The sequence below is a fragment of the Calypte anna genome, chromosome 20 (genome assembly GCF_003957555.1).
Source record: "Calypte anna isolate BGI_N300 chromosome 20, bCalAnn1_v1.p, whole genome shotgun sequence".
Classification (NCBI taxonomy): domain Eukaryota; kingdom Metazoa; phylum Chordata; class Aves; order Apodiformes; family Trochilidae; genus Calypte; species Calypte anna.
Window position 1 is genome coordinate 7294690 of NC_044265.1, and position 19520 is coordinate 7314209.

A 19520-nucleotide genomic window follows, 5' to 3' on the forward strand; every position below is an offset into this window, starting at 1 on the left:
TCCTGCACATATTTGACCTGGTGTCTGTAGCAGTTATCTAATCAAAGGGATCACTGTGGCCCGGCCAGGATTGGGATGGATATCCCTGGAGCGAGGCCATAGAGGGGGCTATGCTCTACCTGAGCATCCCCATCCCAGTGTGCACGTGATTAAAACAACTTTTGGCTCAGAACTGCTCTTGTCAAAGGGAAGGGAGATGGGCACATGGGTGCAGAGAGCTCTGGCCTCTCCCCTGAAAGCACAGACTGGATGACTGTTGCCCCTGCAGCAAAAGACCCTTTATCACCATTCCCAGGTGAGAAAGCATGGGCTCTCCCCTGTGCTCAGCTTCACTCCTGCAGATCTGCAGCTGCAGGGATCTGTTTATAGAGCATCCAGCCCCTGTAAAACTCAGTTTATAGGGAAGTAAAAGGCGTTGTACGTTGTTACTTTGCATAGCAACGTGTAAATTGCCAGGCGGGAACTGACCTTCTCTGCCAGGGAGGGGAAAAAAGGAAAAGTTGTGGGAGGGATGGAGGGAAACAGAGAAGGGAAAACTGGGGGGAGAAGGCAACACTGGAGAGGAGAAGGCAATGACAGAGGTGAAGAGAAACCTTGTTCTCCTGGCAGGGTTTTTTCCAAGTTTTCCACCCCAAGAACAATTAAGCCAAACACCAGAAGCCAAACACCAAGGTCAATAGCCCAGGAAGGTGTTTCCTTGTTGGTGAGTGCCTGCTCCCATGGTCCTGCCTGCACCCAGAGTTGGGATCAGCAAAACGCTTCGAGATTCAGTAATAAACAGTCAACAAGAATCACTGCTGTTCCACCAAAAAGAAAAAAAAAACAGCTTAGCAGTGTTCGGCAGTCAGTGAGATGATTAAAGATTAACCCCCTGCCTCCTGCCTCCACCCCTCTGGGGAGTATAGGCCTTGAGGCTCAGCAAATCCTTTCAGAGAAATATTTGAAATAAAAGACAACAGATAGGGGACGCAGCGAAGGCAGAGGGAGGCAGAAGGGCCAAGAGCCTGGGACAAGGGAATCTGTACAACCTGGCCCCTCTTCCCTGCCGATAATGCGCCTTTCCAAAGCCCTCATAGACATGGAGATGGCAGATTACAGCGCGGCGCTGGACCCGGCGTACACCACTCTGGAGTTTGAGAACATGCAGGTGCTGGCTATGGGCAGTGGTAAGTCCCCTCTGCCTGCTCCCCTCTGCCGTGGAGGGGATGAGCTGGGGGCTTCAGGAAGGGAATTTCCTGGGGTGGGCGCCAGAATGCTTTTGGAGAGGGCTGGGGCATGAAGGGTGTCAAGTGGAGGGCTCCTGGCAGCTCACGGGGGGGGTTTCTGCTTCCCTTGGGGAGATGTAGAGGTGGTGGAGCAATGCCAGGCATGGTGCCCTGCAGCCCAGACACCCTGGGAATGGGCACATGTTGGGATCTGGGTGCAGCAAGAGGTATCCACTTCACAGGGACTGGGGCTGAGCAGAGGGACAGTCTCCCTAGCCCAAAAGGAGAAAAGACCAGCCAAAAGTTTCCAAGTGAAACTGACAGCTCCCCAGATAGATGACTGAGCTCATTGCTCCAGAGCAGAGAACCAGTCCCATAGCAGCAGCTGGGACCAGAGCTGAAAGCCATTTAGCACCTGGCAAAGACAGAAATCACTATGAAAAGAAACTCAAACACTGTCCCTGCAGCTGCCCCGAGGCCATGGTCCTATCCCGTGCAAGAGCTGGGGTGCAGGGTGGAATCCCCCTCTATGGGAGTGCTGCGGGGCTGGGGGGCTCAGCCCCCAAGAAGAGGGGTGAGGAGGCCTGGAGGGCACAGACAGGCATTCCTGTCCCCTCTGGAGGGTGAAATCATGCTTAACCCACCACAATTTGCAATGCTGGCCCACCCATCTGGGGAACAAGAAGTCCTAGCAATTCATTGCTTAGAGATAACAGGAGATTCCTCTCCAAGTCCCCCCTAAAGTCTTTCTAAATACGAGGTTAATAACTAAACAAAGTATGCTCCAGAAATTACCCCCCCCAAGCCCCTTCCTCCTGCCTGCTGTGTCACGGAGGCTGCCGGAGCACCCCTGTCCCTGTGCCCACAGCATGGGCCCTTCCCTCACGGCCCATGTGGCTCTTCCCCAGGTTCTGGTCCATCACAGATATGACACTCCAGTGCTAAAGTGTCTCTGCTGTGCAATAACGCCTGCTGCCCAGGCTGGCCCTACACACCCGAGGTCTGGGGGCAATGAGCAGCTCCCTTTGGCTCTGCCGATGACCACGGGGACCTTGCAGTCAAGCACTGGTCTCATCCCCTCTCCCAGCCAGCAGGGCAGAAGCTCCTGCACAGCAGGCTGAGACTTGAGACCCACCTCACCAAACTGGTGGCTCCACAGGGGCAGAGGAGAGGGACACAGTGATTTTATATGTCACAATCAGGCACAATGAAAATTCACCCTAGAGGTGGGTGATGCAGCACCAATGCCTCTTCTCCTCTGCCCAGCTCCAGACCAGGGGCAGCTCTCAGCTCCAAGGCTGCTTTAGCACTCTGGCAGCTCCTCCTGCAGAACCTCTGGCTCCTTTGTTGGCTAAGGACTGCAGGAGAAGCCCCACTACCCAAGCCCACAGCTCCAGCCTAGAGGTGGATGCTCAGCAGTGTCCAAGTCTGCCACTGTCACAGACCCATGGGTCTCATGTTCAGACAGGCCTAGGGACCTCATAAGGAGTTCCTGCCCCACTACTATGAGTCCCTACCATGAGATCTCAAATTTTAAGTAGGATTTCTTCTTTCCTCTATTTACCTTAACTTCAAATCAATCTCATTAAAACCACTCCACTGCAGCAGCAGGATCTCACACTTCTGGCACTAGGAAATAAACTTCATTGGAAAACGATCCATTAGGCAGTAACTCCATTGTCAGCTGGCTATAAGACTAAGATGCTGTAATTTCTTTGACAATGGTGCTAGTTTTTCCTGTTCTATATTCATCTGATTGCAACATGATATACTGCTAAAAAGGGATTTATCTGGGCTGTGACAGATACACAAGTAACAGGATTACAGGCAGGGTGGATCGTCCTTCCTCTCTGGTGCCAGACCTGTGTTTAGCTGAAACTAGAAATGTAACTTGCCTTCTGGAGCAGCCTTCATCCAGCCGAGCCTTCAGGATGTTTTGGAGGAAGGATGGTTTGGAGGCAAGCTGCTCCCAGGGCAGGAGGAGGAGGCTTGGGAGGAGCTCAGGGCTGTGGGATCAGAGAGGGGCTTTGCACACACACAAATGCAGCACATGACAGGGTGTGCCAGACAAGGACACGCAGGCAGCAAACACACTCAGGAAAGCAATGTAGAAAGGACACAAGTAATTAGAAAGACAGAAAGCAAGCAAGGAATTGAAAAATTCTGCCAGAGCTAGGGAAGGGCTGGCATGAGATCTCCTGTGTCAGCTTGCTGCTGGGAATCACAGAACCCACTCCAGGTTACTCGTGCCAAGGATGCCACAAAGAGGCTGGGAGGCACTTGCTGCAATACCCCTTTTTAAAAAAATAAATGGTAAAATTGAAGCCCTGCCCCAGCCAGCATCCCCCTGGCCTCCCTCAGCACCCTTGCTCCAGCTACAGAAGGGAGCCCTGCTTGGACCAGGCTTTTTGTAGCACCCAGCCCCCTTTCTGCTGAGTGCCAAGTGGGAGCAGCTGTGGCCCTCCCTGGGTGAGAGCTGTATCCCTGCCAAAACCAGAAACCAAAAGATTCACTTATTAAAATCCCAGCAGGTTTCTATGGCTTTGTAGATCCTGGGTATCATTTGCAGCCGGGATTTCCACTGAGGCAGGGGAATGTGCCTGTGCTGAGACAGGAAAATGTGCTTGGGAGGGGACAATTACATCAACTGAATTAAGGGCTGATCCTTTCAGCCTTGAGGTTTGTTTGGCTTGCCAGAGGGGTTTTAGTGTAGGGTTTGTATGGTTACAAGCCTTTCAGATGTCCTTTCCTACAGAGGCTGCTGCAGTTCCTCATCCTCCCAAAAGAGTCCTGCAAATGCCAGCCCCCCAGTCTGTAAGGACTGTAAAACACCTTGGTGTCAGCTGTGGTGCTGCCAGATGCTGAAAGATAACCAGTGTACAGCCTCCTCCACCCTAGGGCATCACCCTTTTTTTATGCGTTAGCTTGTTCAGTCCTTCCTTGCATGGGTAGGGTTTGCCCATGTGAATGTTCCAGCTAAAGTAATTTGAGGTTTTTGTGTCTTGTTCTCCTGAAGAACCACTGTGCAGGTTGGAGCTCCATACCTGGCAGAGTGGCCAGCAAAGGGAGCTGGTCACCTTGTTTCTTTTACAAAATCATCTGCTCAGGACTACCTTTCAGGGCTGTAACTCAAACACCTCTCTAATAAATCAGCTGCTCATCCTCATTTGTAATACCTCAGCTTTAACTCTGCACCAGCTTATTCTTTGGCCATGCTACTGCAGCCCAAAGTGTCTGCAAATCCCCAAGGAATTTTGGCTCTGCTCTCTGACAAATGGGTTTCTGTTTTGTCTGAAGGCGTTGCTGGAGTCAGGCCTTGAGGAAGAGCTGTCCCACCCTGGCACATGGGGACCTTTTGCACACTCAAATTGCAGTGACTGAAGATACCCTGAGCACCCACCCCTCCTTCCACACCTCTCTGACCTGCCTCTGCTGCCCAGCCTGGCTGCAGCTGCCTGGTTCCTCCAAAAATCAAGTCTCAGTTGGGAAGATGAGCTCAGAAATGTTGTCTGTGTGTCTCACTGTCCTCTTCTCCCGTGTCCTTCCCCAAGCAGACACATCTCCATCAGAAGCAGCCAACCTCAACACCTCCAACAGTATCGGGGTGAGCGCGCTCTGTGCCATCTGTGGGGACCGTGCCACCGGGAAGCATTATGGGGCTTCCAGCTGTGATGGCTGCAAAGGCTTTTTCAGAAGGAGTGTCAGGAAGAACCACATGTACTCCTGCAGGTAAGGACAGAGGGGACAGAGACACAAAAAAGTCCCTGGCAAAGCCCTCAGGCACCACAGCACAGTCCTTCCTCCCTCTCATCCTCCCTGCTTCCTCCATCACCCTCCTTGACCTCAACCCCCAGCAGGGAAGAGCAGGAGACCATCCTCCCTCTGGAACTGCCCCCCAGTAATCCCTGAGGAAAGACCCTTTCCTGGTTCTTTATGGGACAAGCACATGTTCTATGCAAAGGGATGTGGCCAACTGTGGGTGCAACCAGCAAGCAAGATGTTGCTGGGAAGGAAACTTAAATGCTTAAAATGCTGCTTTCAAGAATCCATTTAGGGAAATCTTAGCCTGGGGCTTTAAAAAGTACAATAGAAAGAAATCTTTGCAGAAGTGACAGAACTGGGCACAGCTGGGAGCCCTTTGCCAGCTCTGTATGCCTTTGTCTTTACTTTGCAAGCTTGGTCAATCATCAGAAAATTAGAGCAGATCTGCAAGTGAAATTCACACTGCACATGGCTACCAGGCTTGTGCTGCAAGCAAGAACCAGCACAGGGCTCAATGTTTGCCCCACTTTGTGTGATGGATTTGGCAATACAAGTGTGGAGGGGAGGAGCTGTTTGCATCTCAAGTCCTCTCTGAACTGCAGGTCGGTGCAGAGCTGTTTGCACACCAGCAATGCTGTCCAGGCATCAAAAGCAACCTGCCTGGATCTGACACAGCCCTGGAGAGATGCAGAGACTTAAATCCACTTCTAAACCTTAGTAGCTCCAGAACAAACATCTACCCTTTCTTTTTTTTAATTCAGAAAAAATGCATTTTTCCTGTCTTCAAACTGGGATGTAACTTGCAACAGAGTCTAACAAAGTGGCTCTGACCCTCCTAGCTCACACTTTTAACTTCCCTGGGGCTTGTTAGTCCATCCTTTGCCAAGAGGATGTTAGTAAGACAGGTGCCCGAGCTCCTGCATGTGTCAGCTCTAGCCCATCCTTACTGAACATCCAAAGGTAAAGCAAGACACTGAGCTGATCAGTGCAAAGAAGAAACCTCAGGTTAAAGCAAGCACAGAAATGGAAAAAACTGTGATTCCTTTCTCAGGGTGAGCCCCTGGGAACCTGCTCTGAGTGTATGTGTTTTGGAGGTGGATTGAGGCTCTGCCTTGTCCTGCCTTCAGGCTCAGCCTGGCTGCTCCTCACACCTCTCTTTCTTCCCAGGTTTAACAGGCAGTGTGTGGTAGACAAAGACAAAAGAAACCAGTGCCGATACTGCAGGCTTAAGAAGTGCTTCCGAGCAGGAATGAAGAAGGAAGGTGGGTGATGGATGGTGTGGCTTCCCCTTGCTCCCCCAGCAGCAGCCATGGGCTGGGTGTGTTTGCAGAAGCCCTGGCAGCCCAAGGCCAGTCCCTGCTGTGTACATCTGTACATGCTCCCCTCTGCAGTGCTCTCCTGGACAGATCCAGGCCCCATCACAGGGGTCTTAGGGAGAGTTTTGCCCTCCAGTCATGAGCCTGCTCCCACCCCTGAGAAGTCCTTTGAAGCAGCCCTCATCCCAGCAGCTGAAGCAAGGAATGGGGAGCCCCTGCATGCTTCCACATTCAGTGTCAGGGCACCTCTCAAAATACCAGCAAAAACAAGCCCGCAGGAGTTTGGAAACACTTTGGGAAAACTGCTCTAAGTGCTGTTGCCCCGGAGTCACCATGAAATCTACAGCTGGATTGGATGTGTGATACCACTGAAGGTCCAACTGGCATTTTTCCCCCCCTTTTTTTTTTCTAAGGTGTGTGTGGGTCCTTGTTGATCCTCTGCAGTTTTATATATCAGTTTTATATGATTATAGGCATGGCAAGAAGGTCTCAGAGCAAGGTGGAACGTTTTGGTTATTTAAATCCATACAAAGTGAATAGAGACATCCACTCCCCTGCGTGGCCCTGGCTCACCCCACCACTTCCATGACTCTCTGTTTCCACAGCCCTTCCACGTCCCCATGACTCAGACATGATGGGACAGGACTTACCCTGTTTAGTCCTGTTTGGTTCTCAGGAGCACTCACAGTGGCAAGGAAACCTGGGGCTGCTGTGGCCCTGCTGGTGGCCCTCTTGGTGGAGGCACAAACTGCCAGAGAAGCCTTGAGGAGCTGCCTGGCACCTTGCAGAGTTCATTGATGGGATGAACTGGGAGACATTTGGCCCTGTTGTTCCATGCAGAGAAATTAAGCCCTGTGCTCCCCTCAGTGCACACCCCCTGGAGGAGAAACTTAGGAGAAAAGGGGTCCTTGAAGACAACAGGGAAGTACCAGCAGTACCCAGGTGGTTCCCCCAGGAACATCAGCCTGCAGGAAGACCTCTGGGCAGGCACATTTCTTCCCTGTTAAAGGGAATGAGGTATTGCATGAAAATTGATTTGACTTTTCCTGAAGAACATCGGAATCCTCCTCTCCCCACAGTGCCTGCTCATCCCATGCCCAGAGCTTTGCTGCTGTCTGTTAATATTCAATAGAAGTTACATTAGGTGCATGACCAGCTAATACTGAGCAAACATTTGGAAAACATCATGGCGTGACTGAACTCGGGGGCCTGCTACTGATAACAACCAACATAACCTTGAGAGCTCCTATTTACAGCCGCTGACTGCAGTGCTTTTCTTCTGGCCCAGCCTCATTATTGCTTTTTATCAGGTGGATTTATACATTGAGAACGTATCAATCCAGAGAGCCACCAGCCTCAGGCTGGGACTGTTCTGTTTCCCCTGCCATCGATCAATACTTTATTTGAGCAGATGGCTTTGACTGGCTGTGGTGTGGTACAGCCAGCCCACAGTCTCGTGGCAGACAGGCAAATCCTCCCCCTCAGCACTACTGCTGCTGCTCTGGCTCCTCTAGACTCAAAGCCCAGCTCCTCAAGTTTAAATCAAGCAGGGAGGAATGCTGGAGTCAAACCCATCCTCCTTTTTACAAGAGAGCTCTGCTGCTCTGGATAGATAAGCAGGAGCTGCTCTGCACTTCCTTCCTTATTGTTGCTTAGATAGAAGTTTTTCAGCTGCACTTAAAGCTTTCCAAACAGAACTCACAGAAGTCCTGTGGACAGACAAAGCAGCCATGCAGATACTCAGCTCCTCCATCCCTTGGGCTGCATGCGTGAGCATGGCCACTGTTCCAGACCCCCTATCTTGAAATCCAAAAAAGTAGTGCTAGATCCTGTGAAAGGAAACTTTCCCACTGAACTCTACAGGTTCTGAACTGGGTGTTTGAGTTCTGAAAAGACTCCATCCCAGGAAAGCCTATTAAAAGGAATGTGCAAACAGACCCACCAGATGCAGTCAGCTCCATGGGCATCCCACCCCACACCAGACACAGCTGCACACCTGCCCTGCCAGGCAGGGAAGCTGAGAACTGCAGCTAAGGCAGGGGATGTTAAAAGTCTGTGCTTGCTTTTGGTGTGCATTGCCATCAACAACCTGCAGCTCAGCCAGAACACTCTCTTGCAGCTGTACAAAACGAACGGGACCGAATCAGCACCCGGAGATCAAGTTATGAAGACAGCAGCTTGCCCTCCATCAATGTCTTACTGCAGGCAGAAGTCCTGGCACAACAGGTACCTCTTCTTTCTTTTTTTCAGAAAATACGGGCACTATCTGGCTGGTTGCAAATAGACAAGTCTTCCAGTTACCACCTCTTCTCTAAGTAACTTATCCACCAACTCAACACTGATTTTTCAAAGGCACTTGTTACCTGAGTATGTTATCCTTTAAAACTCCTTGGTCCAGGACACAGATGTAATAATAGGCAGTATTAATTTCTGCTTTGATGGGGCAGATGAGGGCTGGAGAGCCTGCTGATCACTGAAATCCAAGGAGCTGTGGCTGCCTAAGCCATCCAGGGGGCTAGCCTGGCAGCCTCCTTTTCCCATCAGCTGGGATGGGGAACTTTGGATTCTGGCTCCCTACATAGTTTCATGAGAAGTCAGTTTTATGCCTGTTTTATGTAGATATTCTTTCCAGTGTTTGCTTGAAATTCCCCATTTCTGCAAACATACTGCCAAGATTTATTTCCTAGACTGTTCACCTGAAAAGATGACTGATTTAAGATGACCCATTTTACAACTGGTTGTTGTAAGCTGTGTACATCAGACCAGCACTGCCTGGGAGGACACAGGATGGGATAGGAACACCCAGGCTGCAGGGAGGGTTTATCTGCAAGAACAAGTGATGAGCTCCAGCACTGGAGGCAAGAGCTGCCACCCTTCATGGGAGCTGGGGAGAGCAGCACTCCCTCTTCCAGGAAAAACAAAGAGGGATTTGAGGAGACAGTCCATGACCTTCTTTGCTTCAAGGGTCATATTACCCTGAAAACTGTCCAGAGAGATGCTCCAGGACAGAACATGCTGTGCTCTGGGCTCCACACTAGGGCTCAGGCTGTAAGGTCCAGGAAAGCAGAAGGGCTGTGGGCCAATCCTTTGCAAAAGAAGCATGTCCAGTTTCATCCCACCTCTCACCTTGTCTTACACAGGCCCTCATATATTTATATGCCCTATAAAAATAATATTGGTGCTGCTCCCAGACGTGTGAGATAATGGGATCTCAAGTCACCAGATCCTACAAGTGAAGGACAATTCCGGCATCGTATGTAAATCTTAAGCAGGGTCTACTGATAAAAGCTACACCCATCCACAAATGCAGGGGAGCTCCTGCTCTCCCACAGAGCACAGAGAGACTCATTAAACAAGGCAGGCTCCAGCACAGTAATTGGTAACTTTTTTGTGCCTGGCTAATTAGAACAAGATACTGCTGAGGAGCTGCTTTCTCCAAGATCTCGGGTCACTCACTCAGAGGTCTTTATTTATTTGCTAAGCCTTCCGGGCTCTCTGATTAGGGTAATACATGGTGAGATTTTTACAATCTTATTTATTCAATAATAGCTTGGGAGCTGGAAAGCTTCCAGGTAATGCAACCTGGGGGAAAAAAAAAAAAAAAAAGTAAGTGGCATTTGAACTCCATTTCCTTGGGGAGCTGGCAGCATCCAATCTGAAAACACTGGCAGGAACAGGACAGGAAGAACTGATGTTGTACAAGAGCAGAGAGGGCAGGTGGAGGGCAGTGATGGGCTTGAGTTAATTGCTTACAGAAGCATGAGGATAAGTAGTGACCAAAGGCAAATTTTCAGATGAGCTGGGTGAGCAGCTATGCATGTGAACCAGGCAGGAAGGTGGGTGCCTGGTTTGGGGGAGATGTTCTTTCCAGCTCTGTGTGATGGTACTTGCAGAGTTGTCTGGCTTGTCCTTTGCAAATGAAATGGCCCCATTTGCCTTTGCAATCACAAATAATTCACCGTGCAAAAAACTCAGCTTGTGTTGTAGACCTCTCTGCACACAGGCTGTTTTGCCAAAAGGGCTTTAAAGCTGGGGATATGTGGGAGATTCTTGTCTTCAAAGTCTGTCTTTAGCATTTCAAAGTGGGTCATGACAAATATTAATGGTGCTCACAGAAAGTAATGTCAGACCTGGAATGCTACCTTCAGCAGAGACTTCTTGTGCTTCCCCTTGTGGAAGGGGGAGCAGTTCTCTACCCTTCCACCAAGTAGCTTGTGCAGCAGAACTGTGTGGATGTGCCCTTGCTGCTGGTGAGGCTGACAGCTACACAAGTCTCTGTTCCCTCCTAGATCTTGAATGAGCACATTTGTTCAGTGGGAGGAAGATCTTGACTTCAGAAACATTTTCTCTGTGCTTTCTAGGCTTTTCAAGGCATGACAGTACACCAAGATGATCCACATCCTCAGCTCTGAAGCATTTCATGTTTACAGATCCCCAAGCTGATCTCAATTTAAATGAGTTGTGTCACATGTTCTGGGTGTGCAACACAAAACAGTAATTGTTGATGTAGAAGTCTACATCAGCACAACCCATGGGCTGGGGATTTTCCTGTCTGTTTCCTCTGATTCAGCACTGAAAGCTGAAGGATCTCTTCTCTCCTTCCAGATATCTTCCCCAGTTTCTGTGATCAATGGAGACATCCGAGGGAAGAAGATTGCCAACATCTCTGACGTGTGTGAGTCCATGAAGCAGCAGCTGCTGGTGCTGGTGGAATGGGCCAAGTATATCCCTGCCTTCTGTGAGCTGCCCCTGGATGACCAGGCAAGTTCTCCCATCAACCCCATCTCGCTCTGCTCTGGTGAAGGCAGCAGGGAGTCAAAGGAGAGCCAGGCAGATGAGACCTTCAAAGAAAACAGGCATTGTTCACTCTGTTATCCTGACTGCTGCAGCTGATTGGGAAGAGCATCCATACAATGCCAGCATAGGCCATTTGCATGTGCAGCCAATCACAGGAATGATAACACTGAGCTCACTTTAGGTACACAATCAGATGTGCATTTTGCACCGGTCTATCAGCCAATTATTTATTGATTAAAGTTTGGGCAGCACTTTGAAAACCCAAAGTGCTATACAAATGCTTAGGGTAATCAGACTGAGTAGGATAGACCTCTAGCCTAAGGTCTGAAAACTTAAAACCATATCTGCTTGCCTATCATCCTGTTTCTTGCCTGAGGAAACATTTGCATCTATTCTCCTAGTGTGGAATTATTTAAATGAAACACTAGTTTGTTCCCAGACAATAAAAAAAATCTCTTCAGTGTTAAAAAACAGGAATATATTTGCACAAACTACTAAACTACAAACTACTAAAACAACATTTGCTGATTTCCAAACCAAAATAAGCACAGTGGGATTCACATCTCCTACCGAACTGCACTGCAGGATCTCTCAGGAAGCCTCAAAGGGGTACAAGGAGATGTCTCCTATGTAAATCTAAATTTCAGATGTCTGCAGCAGGTGCTGCAGAACATGGGTGGCCATCCTTGAACATCATGGGTGGATGGTGGGGAGGCTCCAGAGGGAAGGGGTAGCACTGCTGGCAGTGATCAGCACAAGTCCTGTCACAGGTAGGAAGGTATTTCCAATCTGCCCAGTGTACAGGCACAAAACCAGATTGTGCCTTCTTCAGCTGGGATCAGTCTTCAGCCCCAGTGACCTTGAGGCAGTTTTTCTATCATGAAGAAAAAAAATATCCAGAAAGTAAGAGTATCCATCTAATCCAAAACTCCTAAATCTGAGCTCTTCAGTAATCACCCATCAGCACAGAGCCCTGGGGAACTCAGTGCCATTAACACAGGAGGAGATTTCCCTCCCTTCTATTCTGTGCAAGTGCTAAATTGTCCAAAATGATAAGAAAACTGTTAAACTCCCAAGGCAAATACAACTCAAAAATTATGAAAACCGAAATGGACTTGAATGGCAAACAAGATTTACACAGCAAACAGGCTGCAGCTCTCATGACCCATTGCATCCTTGTGCCATTTGGAACAGAGGCTGTAACCCTGGTTAATAACTTTGCACACTTCAGCCACTTCCACGTGAGCTCATTTTACAACACTGGGACTGCAAAACTTCTCAAAGAAGAAAACAAAGCCTAAATATGACATTTTCTGAACCCTGCCTTCCCACTGGGGAGAGACTGATCTCAGCATGCTCTACAGGCTCAGCTCAGCTGAAACAGTTCCTCTGTTATGACCATCCCCATCATCAGCAGTTCCCAATCTGTCCCAAAGGACTGGAAAGGAAATTAAATTAAACATTAAGTATTAAATCTACTCAGTTAAGGACATCTGCTCTTTCAAAGGATGGTGTGAGAAGAAGCAGCAGATACTCAGGAGGTGCAGGAGGAAGGACAGAAATTCCAGGGAGAAGGAATAAGCAAAACTACACACAGGTCAGCTGCCCAAGGGCATGAGAGAGAGTCAAGACATGCCCAGTAGAAACATTCGAAGCTGGAAAATGCTCTTACATTGCCATTAAATTGTATCCTGAGAATAAATCATCTCTGCCAACATTTTTATAGGCAAGGTTGTACCTAACCCCTTATTCTCCCTCTGCACCAAAATGTTAAAGTACTGGGTTTGGTGGGGCAAAACAATTTCATATCAAAGTTAAAGTTCTGCTTTGTTTTGTTACAACATTTATATTTATCCAAGTTCACAGTGGAATGATATATCTCAGTTTGGTCACTGCAAGAAAAAACATCAAATAAGATGATTTTGCCTTGTTGAAGTAATTTACTTTAACCCTGCTCAAACAAGTAAATTTTGCAGAAACAAAAATGGTGGTTCCAAACTGAGCTTTCTTGAATTTGTGTTAGGCAGCAAATGTGAGGGCTTTGGAAAGCTCAGTTTTGTGCAGCTCTGGGAACTACAAGCAGCTCACACAACACATCCACCCATGTTTGGAAAGCAATAGAGAAAGTCTGGATGTTGGCATAGAGATGAAGGTTCCCCAGCATCATGTGTGTAGTCTTCTTGCAAGGACCTCCACTTTGTTTATTTTGCATAATTCTTTTTCACTCTCTGTTAAAAAAAAAATAAATAAAAATCCTGGCTTTTATGGTAGGGTAGGACTTTTCTTGGCTTTGTCATCTGTTGAGGGATTACACACTAGAAAAGGGGACCATTCCCATCAGGACACACTTTTTAGAATCTCTTCATTAATGTTTAATGATTGTTTTCTCCAGCAGAGGCTCCTGGCTGGACATTGAGAAGTCTCTGTGTCAGGCTGTCCAATTGTTAACTTCTGTTTCTCCCTAAATCTCTGAAATTTTTAACTGAAGGAGGGCAAAAGATTCAGAACATTCTTAGGAGCCACTGGAGGGTGTAAAATGAAACACTTCAATCATTAACATCAGGGCAGAAAAACATCCCTTTGGCTTCCCTGGACCAAATGCCCCATGGAGGGAACAAATGGCCAGAGGGTGACCCCACCAGCCAGGAGAATGTGGGTCCTGGGCATGATTTCAGTGGGAGGTGAGCACTGCCCAGGGGAGAGCATCAGATTGCACTTCTCCCGCATCCCAGGCTGGAGCATGGTCCCTGTGTTCTGCTCTTGGTAGGAGTTGCCTTGTCTGAAAACAGTCCACTGTGAACATGTCCCACTGCTGGCATGAGGTCCTGGGACAATCTAGTAGAGTCTTAGTCATGACATGTGGCAGGAATATGGGATGTTTCACGTGCTGTCTATAATCTGCTGTTCATGCACAGGAGTAATCAATTTTTTTGACACCTTTCTCTGACTGTGACTGAAGAGGGGCTCTCCCTCCCCATCTCTGAATGCAGTGCAGGAATGCTGGGCTTTCTGTCCTGCTTATGTGAAATCAAAGCCTTCTCTCTGCATCACCCAAATAATTTTTCCCTGCCCTTGCAGGTAGCACTGCTGCGAGCACATGCAGGGGAACATCTGTTACTGGGAGCTGCCAAGAGGTCCATGGTGTTCAAGGATGTCTTGCTGCTAGGTAAAGAGTGCACTTCTGCTTCCAGCCCCTCTGCTTCTGTGAAGCTTCCCTGCTGGGATGAAAGAGAGCAGGTTCAGTGTCTGTGGGCATCCTTTTTGCAGAGTGGTTGCCTGATCTCTTCTACATTTTAGTGAGTTTAGCACAACCTCTGGGTTGTGAACAATGTGAACATTCACACTGCCCCTCCCCACTTTGTCCAAGCTGGCTGTGGTGTGATTGAGAAAAGGTCCTTGGTCAGCTTTTCCTTGCTTGAGTGACTACTGAGTAGAAAGAGGCTTCTCTGGCAACACAGATCAGCATTTCTGGCAGGCTGAGCCAGGAAAGGGGCAGAAAGAGAAACTTCTTACATCCTCCACCCTCAAAATTATCTCAGCATTGGTTACCTGGGCTTTGAACTCCTTGCCACCCTTGGTAAGTCTTGGGCAATGACAAGGTGATGGTCTTTGTTCTGCTTGTCCAAAGGAAACGACCACATCATCCCACGGAACTGCCCTGAACTGGTGGAGGTGAACCGTGTGGCCATCCGCATCCTGGATGAGTTGGTCCTCCCCTTCCAGGAGCTGCAGATTGATGATAATGAATATGCCTGCTTGAAAGCCATCATCTTCTTTGACCCAGGTGTGCTTTAGGTGGCAAGGGTTACTGTCAGAGTGGGACTAGTCTGGGTTATGCTAATACCAGTCCTAAGTTGTGGAAAGGTTGCCTGGTCTCCTCTTTGGGACAAACTTAGAGAGAGGGAGAAGTCAGCCTAGAGAAAAAATGTCCATTACAGCAGATGATAAAGAACCAGAAACAGCTCACCTCAGCCTGTGCCCAGACTTCATGCTGTTACTGAAGGACAGTACACCTTGAGTACTGTGTCCAGTTCTGGGTCCCTCAGTTCAGGAAGGAGATTGAGGTGCTGGAGCAGGTCCAGAGAAGAGCAACAAGGCTGTGAAGAGATTCCAGCACAAGTCCTGTGAGGAATGGCTGAGGGAGCTGGGGTTGTTTAGTCTGGAGAAGAGGAGGCTCAGGGGAGACTTCATCACTCTCTACAACTCCCTAAAAGGAGGTTGGAGCCAGGTGGGGGTCAGTCTCTTCTCCCAGGTATATACTAATAAGACAAGAGGGCATGGATGCAAGCTCTGCCAGGGGAGGGTTAGGTTAGATATTAGGAAAAAATTCTTTACAGAGAGGGTGATCAGGCATTGGAATGGGCTGCCCAGGAAGGTGGTGGATTCTCCATCCCTGGAGGTTTTTAAAGAGACTGATGTGGCACTGAGTGCCATGGTCTGGTAACCGCAGTGGCAGTGGATTAAGGGTTGGACTTGATGATCTCAGAGGTCCTTTCTGACTTGGTTGATTCTGTGATTCCTAGAGAAGCACCCTGGATAACTTTCTTTGTGGGTTGTTTCAGATGCCAAAGGACTGAGTGACCCCTCCAAGATCAAGAGGATGAGGTACCAGGTGCAGGTCAGCCTGGAGGATTACATCAACGACCGGCAGTACGACTCCCGGGGCCGCTTCGGGGAGCTGCTGCTGCTGCTGCCTGTGCTGCAGAGCATCACCTGGCAGATGATAGAACAGATCCAGTTTGTCAAGCTCTTTGGCATGGCTAAGATTGACAACCTGCTCCAGGAGATGCTGCTGGGAGGTGAGTACTTGAGGGCCCTACAAGCAGCCCCTCAGTGTTCCCTGATCACCATTCCTTTGAGAACCTCCATAGCCATCATTCCCTACCTAAAAAAGGTGAAGACAGTCTGTACACAGGTTAGCAACAAAATCATCTCCCCCTCTTACTGCCAGTGGTGACAAAGGGTCCTCTGTTTCTATTCACCTAAAGAGCTGCATTAGCTGTGCATCTGTTCACAGAGGGTATCCCCAGCTCTCTGCACATGGACAAACTTTGCTGTGTGATCACCAACCTCCTACCAGCCAGCCTTTTCACTCATCCTCCTTGGTCTCAGAAGGCAGTCATCAAAACAGAAGGGTCTGAAGGGTCAGGTTGAAAGAGGGTTGCAGATTTTCTACTGGGAGCACCCAATGGGACAAAACAAAATGAGAAGCTGACACTGCTACTCTGTACATGTGGCTCAGGAGAGAAGCACAATCCTGTATAAAGTGAAATGCAGGCAGCAGGCAGGGGTCAGTGAGCCCAAGGAACACATGGAAGATGTTGGGAAGGGTGTGCTCCAGTCACATATGCACAAGCTGATCACACACAAAGCCTTGGATATATTGGTGCCCTGAGTCTGCCCATCTGAACTGTCTCCTTGTGTCACTGTGGCAACTAATAAAAATATCATCTGCACATTTTAGGCTCATCGAGTGAAACGCCGCACGCTCACCACCCCCTGCACCCTCATCTGATCCAGGAGAACCTTGGAACAAATGTCATTGTGGCCAACACAATGCCTCCTCAGATGCACAATGGGCAGATGTGTAAGTATCATTAGAGATGGAGAGCTCCCAGGAGCCTTCCAAAGTGCCTATGGAAGCAGTTTCTATCTTGCAAGGAAATTTCCATGCTAGACACAGTCTCAGACAATGATTGTGTGAGACATTCCTATGCAGAAAGCAGGGAAAGACAAACAGAGAGGTGGGTTGGGTTAGGTTAGATTAGATTAAATTAGGAGAGACTAATTGATTCAACAAGATGTCCCCTGGCAGATTGTAACTCGCACATAGCCTTTGAATTCAGGGATGAATGATCCCACCCAGTGCTTACTGAAATCAGTGGAAAGGCTCCCCTTGCCCTGAATGGGTCAGACTTTGGGTCACTTTGCCATCCACAAAAACATGGGAGAATCTGGTCTACCACATAGGGCCACCACATGGAGCCACCACTTGGGAATTTGGGCTGAGATGACCTCAGCTGACCAAAGGCAGCAAATACAGGTCAAAATGCCAGTAGCTCACCCTCATTTGATGTTTGTTATTGTGGATCTTCCAGGGCATGCAGCCATGTCTGTGTGTCCATGCAGCAAACACACAAGCCACTCGGAGCTATGATTTTGCAGCAGAGCCTCTGCCTTGCATCCACCTGAACCTTGCACGACTGAGGACAGATCTCAGTCCTGTCAGCTCCTCTTCTAACTATGTTTCTGTCTCTGTAGCTACACCAGAAACTCCACAGCCATCTCCACCTGCAGGATCAGGACCAGAGCAATACAAGCTGTTGCCTGGAGCCATTGCAACTGTGGCAAAACAGCCAACCTCCATCCCCCAGCCTGCCATCACCAAACAGGAGGTCATCTAGCAACCTGAGGAGCAGCTGGCCTTGTTTAGAAGACCTTGTGGGAGAAAAGCCCAAACTGACTGAGTCACTGTGAAAAGAGAAGCCATCCAGAGGTTCTTGGGCACAAACACACAGGCTTGCTTATTGGACTAGTCCACCACCACCACAAGCTGTCTTCCTGCTATGGACAGCATGTGCCATGGGCAGCCCTGAGTCCCAGAGCTGAGGTTGAAGCCTTATTGAAACCCTCAGACCCTGTAAGAAGGGGCAGATTTCCACCTCCCTGCGTGGGGGGTTGCAGGGACAGGCTGGGGACAGCATGGCCGGCTGTTCCTCCTTTGCTACCAGACCTTGTGAACAAGCAATTCTCTGAGCTGTGTGAATGGAGACCTTCCCTCCCCAGACAGCCCCCAGCCCAGCCAAACTTGATGGAGGTGGATGCTCTCCCAGGAGCATCACAGCAGGTGAAGCACATGGGTTTTGCTCAGGCAGCACAGGCAGATCTGCCTTGGCTAGTTCCAGGTCTTTGCACAGTGTCCCCCCTGCTAACAGGTTAGTCTAACAAATCTTTTCAGCTGATACCAGTGTAGAGTCTGGCTCATCAGGATTCTCCACTATTTGGATCCTTCTGCCTTTTGAGGGGTTTTACAATTTCTGTGCCACGACTGCCCTGCCACCACGGGGCTTGGAGAGGCAACCACTGCCAAATCCTTCCCTCACACAGATACTGCCACTTCACTAGCTGGGCTGGGAAACTGGGAGACCATGGGATTCAGGAAATTTCAGCTGATGGGATGAAGTCACCCTTTCCCAGGCTGGCTGTGAGCAGTGCTGCCCAAAACATCACCAGCCCCACCAGAGCTCAGAAGATGACCACTGGATTGCTGTTTGCAAGGAAGCAGGGCAGGGCAGGTGTATGATCAGGAGAGATCTGTGACAGCAAGAAGAGCCCGAGCCTCACAGGATGGACCAAAGTCTCGGGCTCCCCAGGTGCTGGGAGTATTGTGACCCAGGATTTCAGGTCAGACCCAGTTTGAATACTAAGATACCCCATATAATTTACTTGTCCAGTCCAGTGCCATGCCCTCACTGAGTGAGGTTATCACGGAGTGAGTGGCTGATAACAGATTTATAGGAATTCATAACACAGTCAGAATTCACTCTGGCTCCTTCAGACCTCAGAGGGTTTGAGGGCAGCAATCTCAAAAACACAATGCTTCAAATCCCATGGAGAAGGATGACACAGACCAAGGAAAGAGCTTGCCTCTCCCAGGCCCCTTGGGTCTGTCCCAGCCTTGAGTCTGCACCCACCTGCCCTGCTCCCTCCCTGCCACTGTCCCCAGTTCTCTGTGCCTGCCTGTGCCACAAGCCCACAGCTCTGATCTCTGGTTTACAGCAGAACCCAGGGAAGGAACCCCCAGCTCTGATCTCTGGTTTACAGCAGAACCCAGGGAAGGAGCCCCCCACACCCAGCCCTTGCCCCTCAGGCTGCTGCCTTCCACCTGAGCCAACAGCAGCACCCACTCACCAGAGCCCATATGGAGTGCTGGAGGGGGTGAAGCTGGTGGAACCACAGCTGCTGAGAGGTAGGGAAGAACCTGAGCCAGTCCAGCCAGAGGAGCTGCAGGTCTGCCCCCTGATTTCCAATGCAAAACTGAAACACCTCACCGAGCACTCGGGGTGTCAGAAGTTCCCAAGTGTTGTATCATCCCTCAACGCTGGTGGCATTGTACCCAGTAATTTATTGCAATGATGAATCCAATCATTTTCTGTAAATTATTTTGTAAATCACATTGATTATTTATAATCCGGAGATTAAATGCAAAAAAAAAAACAAAAAACCAACTGATAACTGCAACATCATTTTTTTCCTGTATGTAGAGATACTCTGTGGGGAATCCTTTTTGGTCCATTTACACCAAGCATTCCTCTATATTGTACATTAATTTTTGCTGGTTACTGCCTTCCAATGGAAACAGAGGAATATTTCTTCACTAGACTTTGTATTCATTAAAAAAAAAAAAAAAAAAAAAAAAAAGAAATAAATGCAAAAATAT

General features: G+C 49.0%; 1 protein-coding gene across 3 annotated transcripts in view; it reads left to right on the forward strand.

Annotated features, from left to right (window-relative positions):
• HNF4A (hepatocyte nuclear factor 4 alpha) overlaps positions 1-19285 on the forward strand; it is a 34712-nt gene extending 15427 nt beyond the window's left edge. Inside the window, exons 1-10 of one of the 3 annotated variants that reach the window (XM_030463071.1) lie at positions 877-1166; positions 4757-4934; positions 6135-6229; positions 8403-8509; positions 10889-11044; positions 14159-14246; positions 14709-14864; positions 15643-15879; positions 16545-16667; positions 17342-19285. In XM_030463071.1, coding sequence (XP_030318931.1) covers positions 1052-1166; positions 4757-4934; positions 6135-6229; positions 8403-8509; positions 10889-11044; positions 14159-14246; positions 14709-14864; positions 15643-15879; positions 16545-16667; positions 17342-17484 — 1398 coding nt within the window. In that variant the 5' untranslated portion in view covers positions 877-1051 and the 3' untranslated portion in view covers positions 17485-19285. Of the gene's footprint in view, positions 1-876; positions 1167-4756; positions 4935-6134; positions 6230-8402; positions 8510-10888; positions 11045-14158; positions 14247-14708; positions 14865-15642; positions 15880-16544; positions 16668-17341 lie in introns of those variants that run through there. The other 2 variants (XM_008497864.2, XM_030463072.1) reach the window with 2 other exon arrangements.
• Positions 19286-19520: the final 235 nt, after the last annotated feature.